The following is an 11,527-nucleotide window of genomic DNA, read 5'->3' on the forward strand; positions in this document are numbered from 1 at the left end:
TATTTAGGTACTAAGAAGGTTTATTTTCTTTTTGGTGGTGGATAGCTTTGCCTCCACTTATCAGTCAAAGATGTGTGTTGTGTGTGTAACATTTCTAATGTTAGTTGAGTAAGCAACAAATATAAAGAACCTTCTTCCTTTTAATTCTCTACATCTCATATTTTTACCATTTTCGTGATATACGTTATAACCGTTTCATATTCAACTGCCTCTTTCATTGTAGGTATGCCAAAAATAACCCGAATTTTACGTACGATAATATCCAGCGTTTTCGTATAAATGTATGAATCGCGATGTATTGCAATGGCGTTTAATTATCGACGTGGTAATGCCAATCCGCACGGTAAGTCACCGAAACAACGAAATCAAATTGTAACTGAATGCATTGACCGCAACGAGGGAAGGCGCACTATTTGGGCCATCCTCTTTGAACTTTCGTATACGTAGATACCTACTTAAAATTATATTATTATTTATGGATTGAAGGAAAATGAACAATGAACATGTTACTGGATGATCCAGTATCCACATCCTTCTTACATCGCCCACATAAATTGAAACGCGATTGAATGGAGAGGTAAGCTTATTTTTAGCATTCGGAAAAATGTTGTTATAATGCATACCTACCTGGGGCTGCCGCAGAAGGAGCCTTGTGCATTTTTGGCCTCCTACTTCCTAAAAACCTGAAGCTACTTCGTTTCATAAATTGACAATGATCAAGGTGTCTTTCATTTTTTATAATACATAAATTTTAAAGATTGTGGTTAAATTTTCATACTACATTGTAAGAAGTGGGTAAAATATTACCTAGATATATGTTAAGAAATTAAAATATGTACTATGAAAATATTAAATACTTAACTGTTTCATTTTGTGACCCAAAACGGGACAGGCTGCTAAGTTGTAAATTGTAATTAAATTAATTCATACCTTAAAAAGTATGAAACTACTGTACACTATGGAACACAGTTGTCCTCAATTCGGTACGAAGTTATCAAAGTTTCATAAGAATTCAAGGAATCTTCAGAAGAATTTTATTGCGGTTAAGTAATTATAAGTAAATAAAGGCAATATTTCAGAATAAATATTATAACGTACTAAGTAAATATAATCTACACCCACCTACACCCACATTTTTAGTACAAGACCAAGTACCAGATGAACAGCTGTAGCTCAGTGGTTAAGGTTCTGGGAATAGTACATAATATAATATTATCTGTTGTCCTAGACAAGAAGCATAAGCGTCCAAATAATTAATTAAAGGACAAGTCAAATCTGAAGTTCACGAACTTGGCCAGCGTAGCAGATTATGGCTTATGGACGACAACCACCGCACAGGTGTCTCTATCCTGGGAACAAATATTCCAGAATCAAAGTAAATTATAAAAAAGTTTTATTTTCCAATCTCATAAAACAAAAAACAAACTAATAATAATCACGTTATTGAGATGCATGATTATTTTTAAATAATATGACTTAATATAAACTTTCTTTAGAAAGCACTTGAATGATAAATTTAAGCTCCAACAAGTATTCAAGTCAATTGATAATTAAATTATGGCTCTCGTGATCATAAAGCAGTAAGTAATCTTTATTTCTAAAGTTTTAAGTGCCAATTTGTATAAACAGCAGCTATGGCAATGCGGGTGAAAAAACACTCGCAATGGGCCGGGCGCACTCTTTGTTCTTCTAATCCCGACTTTTCTTTCAGGCGGCACGGCGTTCAGTCAGCTCTTAAATTAAGAATTTATTTCACAACTTCATACTTTTCTGCTCCTCTTTGTGCTGCATACAATGAAAATTATTATCAATTGGAAAACTTTCTCTCCACAATTTCCAGAAAGTATTGTTTTTATTTTATAAATACGGTACCTTACTTACCTACACTCCTTTGTGAATATCAAAGATAGCCGTACTCATTTCACAAAAGCTTCGTGTTGTTTAAATAAAATTTTATTACAGCCAAAGTCCATCTTAAAGATTTCAATCAAAGATATTGAAATTTGTGGTCGAGTAAACTTACCTTTGATCCTGCTACTTACAAAACATTATCTACCTTCCTATAAGCATTTTCTAAAAAATCTTAGGTATCATTTATTAAAAGTTAACGTAAACAATGACACAAAATAAAAGTTAAATCTTAAAATTAAATTTGCGAGGTTAAATTGGGATCGTTGTAAAACACGACTTAGCACAATTTTCCGCACTTAATATGTTGTTTAAAGTTGTCCCCGGTAACAACAATACGTCGGAATGTCGGCGATATAATCTAACAACACCGACGGGGTACGGGAAAGTTTTAAGTGCGAAAAGTCTTAGAAGTTAATGTGTTGAATGAATCTAGAAAGCCGCGTAATGCAAAAGTTGTGATTTGATTTGCAACCACTACCGTCTGACATTTAAAGTAACTACTTTATGGATTTTTAAATTTCATTCTCAATGCAAAAGTTAAGGAGTTGTTAATTGTGTACTGTTTAAACACTTGATAAAATTCAAAAGATTTGACATCGAACCAACTGTTGTTTTACAAGTTCATTGTTGGTAAAAAAGGGCAAAATGAATAACAGTTTGAAAATAAAACTTTTATTTATGCGGTCTAAATGAGTGTACCTACCTATTCCAATATTCTTACTTTATATATTATATTTTCTTCTTCTATTTTCACTATAAAACCTTCATAGTTCAAACCAAAATGAGATTTCAAGATAGTTTGAAATGTTGCCAGATATCTGTTTCGATTGTATGCAATAACGTAGCACGTTAATGGATTGCGCATAGCACAACTGAAACGATCTAGAACCTAGATGCTGACACGTACTATATGAACTACCATTCTAAACATCTAAGGATAGACAATTGCATGATTTCATTTAACTGTCATTGTATTTTCAGTATGTACCTACCAAAAAAACTAAGTCGCTTTCAGGTTTCAGTCGTGTTTTTGTCTGTATGATTAAATCTTTAAAAGTAGGTAACTACGCTACGGATTATAATACGGTTTTTTAATAAATTCTATGAGAAAAAGGATTCTATAGGAAGGTTTTAGTATACAATTAATAATAATAAGGGTTTAGCATAGCTTCATTATAAGATAGGTATGTTTATTTTTCCTTGCTTAATTTTTTCAATTTGAAAAAACGGCGCAGGTAACAAATAGATAGCTAATTTTGGAAATACGTTGGTATCAGTGAATAAGTAATTAAAAGCTGTGCTCTACTTCTCTACCTCCCTTGAAGCTCATGGGGGTACTTAGTTCGCTATTTGACGTAAATCCAATATTCATACCTGATTATCCTGATAACTTGATACACGTAGCTGTGCTCGGAATACAAATGCCTACGAACCGGTGAATTTTACTAAGATATCACGTTCGCACCTTTAATTAATAAAGGGGGCCGACGCTCTTCGGTATATGTGAATTTTACACTAAACTGACGATAATCTTAATATTCAAAGCGTCGGGTATATGTTGAGAATGTTAAACTCTATTTCTACCGAAGTTTTGCTTAAATACACGAATATAGATTACTTTGTTATAACTTGTAAAAGAAAGAATAACTCGAAAGTTGTGCAGCTGAGAAAACAGTTCTTTACTGTTCCATTTCTAGTAAATAGCCAATAGGTCTATAATAACATCGGAAATGAACTTGCATTTTAAAATACATTTTTAAATTATGCAACATTCTCCTAGGAAAGCAATACCTGTAAAAAAGTTAATGAAGTAAAAAACCTCATTAAGGAATTCCGCTAGAATGCGATCAGGGGCAGGTAATTTCATTTTATTGTTATTCGAAATAAAAGCCACATTATCTTGGCCTATAATATAAACGATGCAACTACGGGTCTAAAATGCTTTTTATTTAAGTAGTTACCTATTCACTAAGTTAGTTGTAATTAGCATAGTTCTATTCTTCGTTTACAAACCTACAATCCTTATTACCTAATATTATAATTAGGTAATGTACCTATTAGTTTAGTGTTGCTCTTAGCTGTTGCTCTAAAGTAAAAACTCCGTTTCCGTATAATCATTGTACATACTTATATTAATTATAGTGCAAGTACCTATATATTTTGCAGGGACAACTGAATCCGAAAATTTAGGCGAAAAATGTTCTATTATTTTATTTTTCTTGTGTGTACAATTTAACAGCGCAGCGTAGGTACCGAAACCACAGCCGAAACTATTATTTGTTTTGTATTGGAAATCACATAGGTAATTTAAATTCATATTTAGGAATAACAGATTGTGTAAAAACGATTTACTTGTAGGATAAATGCACCTACAATGGAAAATATAAAACTGAAGGGAGACAATATTGCATGAAAATAAAAAAAAAAATCCGAAGCTATAAGTAAATGCTTTTTACAATATTATCATCGCGTTACTCATGTTAGGTACCTATACGAAAAAAACTATGGTATACCTACCTTTAAGTACCTATTCACTAATAGGTACTTAAAGAGACTTTAATCTTAGTGAGGTAAAGATACAATAATTATATATTAGCTAGCTATAGTTAATAAATATCTAAGTACATATATAAATAATTTGGAAAATCCAAAAGTGCACGCCTCATAATTTTTTTTTAATAAATATTTATTAATTATTATTTTTGTTTATTTAATAACAATTAAACCACATCGAATCAGACCCTGAAAAATGAAAGGGTTCTATTCCTGAGCATACTCAAGCGTAAGAGAAAAAAAAAGACTCGATTAGTAAAGTATTTCGGTCGCTATCGCTTTCGGTAGCTATTAACAAGAAAAAGGATCCGCACATACAGACACACGGACGTCCAAGACAGAACTTTTTTAAACTGTTTTTTAACTAGTTTAAATAACAAAAATGACATCAAAAATATCATGAACGTTAAAAATAGTGTTTTTTCTTAATATGTGTGTGTATGTATTATCTTACAAGTGCAATGTATGATACATAAAGACATTTTAAGTTTGAAAAATCAGATGTTTTGCGCGAAGTGACAGTAGTACCCACCTCAACGCTTCGCTTATGAGGCGTGCAAAAAAAATGAATCGCCAAATGTATTGCCAAGCGCAAACTTCGAGATCGGTTGATCCGATTTCGTTAATTCTTTTTTTATTACATTCCGTGAAGTACGAGGTTGGTTTTTTGTATGGAGAGAAAACGTTAACATGTACAACGGACAAAGCTGGGGCGGACCGCTAGTTTTTAATAAATTTATCAGTCAAGTATATTTTTGTTCATTGAAGATATTTAGAAAAAAAAACGTCGAAGTTTAGAATCTATGCTGGTAATTTTTAACACATTTTGATCCAATGAACCTAACCTAAATAAGCTAAGCAACCCGTTGTGATTTAATGAATAATCTGATCTAATTATTTTTAAAAGATTCTACTCACTAGAAATCGTGCTTTCGATTCCTTAATATGTAATTAAAAAATCTAATGTGACTTAATCTAACAGGATAATAAAACTTAAAAATGCAATTATACATTCAATTCATTTCTTTTAATGCCTTTACAACACATATATTATACAGCAAACTATTCTGCAACCGTGACCACGCGGCCGCCGACGATTCCTCCACTGATTGCAACTCTCTTATTAGTTCCTTATTCTGTGAGACAATTTTTGTATGCGTCTTCAAAAATAGACCCAAATACGCTTGACCAAGCTCAAAATCCTTATTGCTTTTTAAAATTATATCGATCATGTGCATAAATTGTTTCATGACATCGATAGAACCGCCAACTTCGGGAGACATGCTTGACACTTCTGCCTCTATGGCCGCGGGTGACATTTCTTTTAGCTTCATAATGCACACTTCATAATCACTTTCACTTTCACACCCGTTTAACTTCTTGGCAAATGGTGTTAATGTTGACAATGAATCCGGCATGAGAAGCTTTTTGTTTGTGTTTTTGTCCTTTTCAAGATCAAACTCTAAGCCTAAGCTTGGTATAGTCGGTAGGAAGAACGGAGCAGATTTTGGTACTGTTAGTGGCGTTTTCGGTGCGTTTCTCTTTTTAACAATATCTAAATTTAATAAATTAAGCCACCTGGAAGTAGATTCTCCCGAAAGAGTTAGCAACTCACTGCTTATTTGTTCAGGTGATTTATATTCAACTTCGCCTAAGTCAATTGTTCCTATATCTTCTATACTTGGCTTTTCAGGTGCTGTTGTGGGTAGTTCTGAAAAAAATATTTAGTTTCAATAGCTGATAATGAAAGCTAATATTTAAGCAAAAAATTAACACTAACAACACGCACACACACAAATTTGATACATTTAGAGAGACAAAACCTATATATATATATATATATATATAATATTAAGATCCAGTTATACTTACTCAATTTCGGAATATTTGCCTCCGTTCTCTCTACAGGTTTTAGGAATATTCTCTCATATAAATGTTTGTTAGCCCAAAGAAAAATTCCCAATTCACCGACATGAGTTGTCGCCAAGAAATCGCCCGTAGGCGACATACTTAACGAAGTACATGGGTCCTCAACCTAAAATAAGATTTTATTAAAATTCAACTACTTTTCTAATTATTACAATATTTTTAAATTACCGAAACAACATTCCAACATTTTTATAAAATGTAACAACCTTTGAATTTAATAAATTTTCTTAATATTTAAACAATTAAGTAGGTACATTACATTGCCACAATATTTCACGAAATGTTAATTTCAGAAAGCTTAAAAGAAACACTGTTCACATTACGACCTTCTATTATTACGAAAAATATAGGTATTGAACTCACCGAAAATATGTCGACTAATTTTCCACTAGGTATATCCCAAGTACACACTGTTGAGTCCATTGAAGCACTTACAAGCCATCTGTAAATTATTCATTAATTAAGTTTTTGATAAGAATCAATTAATTATTATATATTATTACATTCAGTTATATATTTTTCTATTAATTTTCAAGTGCTGCTTCTTACTATTTATTCATAGTGGTACAAATAAAATGTATTGGCTCCAATTCCAACTCAATTTCATAGGAATTTTATGATAATGGGAGTTTATAAAGACATTATTTGGGTGAAATATTGATATGAAATCATAATATTTTACCTGCTTTGAGCATCAAAGTCAATATCGTTAATTTTTGCAATGTGTCCCTCAAATTTCCTAACAATGTTCATAGTATCTATATCAACTATAGTTATACTGAAGTCTTCATTTGCCAATGCTAGCAATCCACTTTCTCTGTGACACTTGGTGTGTGATACTGATTCTTCTAACCTTAGTACATGGTATGGAGATGCCGCTGTAAAAAATATGTTTTTTTTAAGGATCATATTACCTCTAAAATAGATACTATACATGCTAAGCGAATGGTGAACCATTTAACAAAATACACTCACCGGCACGGAATCTTGGCCACTTACAAATTTGCCGATAAAAAAAGTTTGATGTGTTTTTCACGATTTTTTTGTGTGCAGATATGTTAACATATTATTTGTTTAATTTTATGGTAAGAAATCATTAAGTTTGAGAATAATCTTTTACCACTTTTTAAGAGTTACTCGAAATTTGTGATTTGTGCGGTTAAGCTGAAGTTACGAATTGTTTGTTTTAAACTTTTTTCGATATCGTTTATGACGTTTTAAGATATTGTTATTGTTGTACTGTAGTCAATGATCATTACAAACAATAAAAAATGCCGTTAACATCTGAACAACCTGCTCAGGCCATCACAATGTTAGACCAATGACTGCCGCAACGTAAAGTACCTAATGTACAGTACGTACCACGTGCAGCGGTGCACTATGCATGGAGAAGATACCAGGAGACTGGTAGCTACACGTGCAGACAAGAAAATGAAGGCGTGAGGTGCACATCAGCTCGAGAAGACCCGTTTATTGTTCAAGAGATACTCAGAAATGGCTTTCTGACAGTTTTTGAGATACACCACCGGCTCTAAAACACCAGGATAAAAAATGTGAGTGAGCAATCGGTGAGAAGACTAATGAAGGAAGTTAGTTTGAAGGTTTGCAGACCACCACGCCGTCCAGAACTCCTCAGACTTCACAGAGAAGCACGTCTTCGTTTTGCACGAGAACATGAAAACTGGACCCACAGCCAGTGCGCTCGTGAGGTGTTCACAGATGACTGCTAAGGCACTTTACGAGCTTCTGATAGCCAAGAGTCAGTATAGAGGAGAGGAGAAGAGAGGTTTTCACCCATCACCACACTCAAACTGCGATTTTTCTTGGAGGGTCACAATAATGGTATGGGGAGATATAAGTTCCGATGCTCGCACGGAGTTAGTTATCGCAGATAATGCCTTAAATTTGATCTGGTACATTGAGGAAATTCTCCCGGAACATGTCCAGCCCTATTACAGGTTTATCAGTGAAGAAAATTTGCTACTAATACACTATAACGCATGTCCGCGTGTCGTACGATGCGTATAAGAGTACCTTCAAGAGGTTATTATTGAAAAATTGGAGTGGCCAGCTCGTAGCCCGGATCTTAATCCAATAGAACACATCTGGGACATGCTTAAAATAAACATAAAGTTCGATTCCAACCCAGCACCAATGTTAGATGAGCTTAGAAATACAGCTTTGGCCGTTTGGTACACTATAGCTCAAGTGGACATCAAAAATGTCTTCTAGAGTATGCCAGACTGGATGCAAACAGTGTTTAAGGAAAGAGAAGGAAACACCCTATATTAAAAGGTTCAATTTTTTTTATGGAAACGTTCTTTCTAATTTTTGTGCATTTTTTAAGAAATCATTTAAATTTCACAGGAAAAGCGTAAATTCTTTTTTAATTCATATCTACGCGGTAGTACTTCTCATAAACTTCCAATTATTACTTAAAGTTAGTAAAAACATTAAAGTAACTAGTTTTGATTAAATTTTCATTGAATTTTGTAGTAGAAAAGAAATAGTGTAATTTTACCCAAAAATTTGCAGTGGCCAAGATTCCGTGCCGGTGAGTGTACGAAAAATTCATTCAATTTTTCTTGAATAGCAATTTAGTTTTTAACCAAAGCTAATACTGTTTTAAAGTTGAATTATTTTAACAAGATTAACACTTACTTGATTTAAAGTACCAAAACTTTAACTTTTCATCAGCGCCCACTGTTATGACCCTCTGATTGCAAATGTCAGTTTCGACACCTCTAACTCCGCCTTTATGTGCAATTTTTTTCTCGTTGCCATAATGCCCTCTGTACATACCAGACTGCATGTTGAATTTGTGTACTTCACCATTACTGTAACCTAGATAAGTTCATGTAATTAATGCCTGTAATCTTACAATATTCATTTTATGTGCTCTTGAATGATTGATATCTTCTACATACAAGTTTAAGTTTAATGTTGTACACATGTACATTCTATTGAACATGTAAGCTAAATTGAATTAAATTAAAAATAAAATACAACTAATATAGTTGAATATACCAAGTAACTATAACATTTTGAAACAACTAATTAAGAGCTATAAAGTTAATAAACTTATAAAAACACACAGCTACTCAAATAAACAAAATCTATTTCAAAAAGTATTAAAAACGAAATTCACAACAAAACTTACCAATAATAACAAAGTTCCCACAATGTGTGACCGTAAGACATGTTGCTTGAACACCCTTTACCAAATCAGGTGGTAACAGTTTATGCTTTCCTTGCCGCATCTTATTATAAGACCATGTTGTTACCAGCCGCATGTTTCTATGCAGAGACGCAATACTGTCCCATTGTTTATCTCGCTGCATACAAGAACTAAGATTTGATATTGGTGCTAGTATTTTGGTGTCCACTTCTAATCTCTCTGTAAATGAATAAATCACATCAATTTATGTATTATCTATTAAATAACTACTGTATTCATATTTCATTTATAATATGTAATTTGCAGTCCAAAAGTCCAAAATTGTGATGATTGAACCATGATCACAATTTTCAAGATTGCAAGTTCTTGTTTTTAAGTTCATTTTAAATATTTTATTAGGTATTATAGTGCAGTGCAGGAAGTAATTTCCTGAACCGAATGAATAAATACTTTAAATAGAAAAGATGTTTTAAATAATTGTTAAAGTACACACTTTTCCTCTTTGAACTATTTCTGTTGTAAGATGCTTTGCCCAAGTTTTTGTTGAATGTTTCTGTAACAGTGTTCATAATGTGTAGACTACTGTCTCCTCCTGCTGCCAGTAGATTCTCTCCTGAAGGCTCACAATATCTCACTAGATGAGGAGGCTTAGCGTGACCTTCTCTGTAAGAAAATATATAACATTAGCTGTATAATTTATACATCAGATTTATAAGAGGATATAAATCAAATTAACTTGGTCTAGTGATTTATATGCATAAAGCACATCAAAACTCTAGAAAAAAATATAGTTAATATAAATGATCAAGAATAATTATTTTAAAAACATAATTAAAATAACCTTTTCTTCAAAAGTCTTGCTCCACCATCAGGCATGTCAAAAATCCACATTTTCAATGAGTTGTCTTCAGAATTAGTAATCATTAATGGTTCAGACATTAAACACTGTAGTCCTGCTATTTTTCCTGAATGAGCTGATTTTATCTGAGATACAACAGTTTTCTCTTCCAAATCCCACATCACAATGTGACCATATTTACTTCCTGTGACCATCATTGGTACACCATCCATTCTAAATGATAGAGAAGTAACTTTTCCCCAATCATGTTGAAATTCCATAACTGTTTCATCATACCTCAAGTTGTGTAAATATATCTTTCCATTGTTTAATGCTATAGCAACAACATCAACTGCAGGAGCTGGTTCAGTAACCACAACTGCAGATTTCCATTTATTGAAAGTATGAATAAGTTTTGATGTTCTAATATTCCACAGCTGTAACTCTCCTTGCTTACTACCAAGCAAGATCTTATTTAGATAAGTTGGAGGGTGACAAATTGTAGTAACTGTGAAATTTTCACCGAACTTGAGTTCCAAGAACTCAGATTCATCTTTTATGTCAAACAGTTTCAAAACATTTTCTCTGTCAATAGAAATCAAGTGAACACCAAATGGTAACAACAAGTGAATATCGGCGTTATGGCCTTTGTAAACATGCTTAAGTTCACAGCCTCGTCGCCATGCGTAAATGTTATTTCCACTGGCTGTATATACATGAAAACCGTCTCCACTCATACATGTTATAGGTCCTGGATGCTCACCGCTCACGCTTAGTAAACGAAATTTATTACATCCGTAAGTATGAAACCACCTCCCGACGCTCGTACATAACAATGTTTCTCCTCTTCTTTTAATAAATCTAGCAACAAATGGAACATGTGTACTAACATAACCTAAAACTCTTGCACCGGCGAATATTTGACTACTTGATTTCTCTTCTGCCATCGTTAATGTTTAGGAGGCTTGTGCATAACTTTATTCTTGAAAAAAGACAATTAATAATTATAATTGATTATAAAAGTTAAAATATTTTTGTAAATAACCATCCGCTGATACGCGTGTTATTGACACTGACAAGTGACAACGTGACATCTTGACAAATGACAATAACAGTGA

At 32.9% G+C, this 11,527-nt stretch overlaps 1 protein-coding gene across 1 annotated transcript; it reads right to left on the bottom strand.

Annotated features, from left to right (window-relative positions):
* Positions 1-5,469: 5,469 nt before the first annotated feature.
* LOC149908497 (WD repeat-containing protein 36) lies at positions 5,470-11,483 on the bottom strand. Its single transcript, XM_090101983.1, has 8 exons — positions 10,413-11,483; positions 10,065-10,234; positions 9,554-9,790; positions 9,055-9,237; positions 7,076-7,271; positions 6,757-6,835; positions 6,337-6,499; positions 5,470-6,175 (listed from the first exon to the last, which is right to left on the bottom strand). The coding sequence occupies exons 1-8, from the start codon at positions 11,354-11,356 to the stop codon at positions 5,478-5,480; spliced, it is 2,670 nt and encodes an 889-aa protein (XP_089958109.1). The 5' UTR covers positions 11,357-11,483; the 3' UTR covers positions 5,470-5,477.
* Positions 11,484-11,527: the final 44 nt, after the last annotated feature.

The sequence above is a fragment of the Colias eurytheme genome, chromosome 5, assembly GCF_061535395.1.
Source record: "Colias eurytheme isolate Ceu_HAF_F1 chromosome 5, ilColEury1 Martin Lab GWU primary, whole genome shotgun sequence".
Lineage (NCBI taxonomy): Eukaryota > Metazoa > Arthropoda > Insecta > Lepidoptera > Pieridae > Colias > Colias eurytheme.

Excerpts from the sequence above, each read along its gene's own strand:
- LOC149908497 (XM_090101983.1), bottom strand. The coding sequence starts at position 11,356 with ATGGCAGAAGAGAAATCAAGTAGTCAAATATTCGCCGGTGCAAGAGTT. Across the intron at positions 9,238-9,553 it reads TGGGAACTTTGTTATTATTG|GTTACAGTAATGGTGAAGTA; the intron begins GTAAGTTTTGTT and ends GAACTTATCTAG. Across the intron at positions 7,272-9,054 it reads GTTTTGGTACTTTAAATCAA|CGGCATCTCCATACCATGTA; the intron begins GTAAGTGTTAAT and ends TATTTTTTACAG.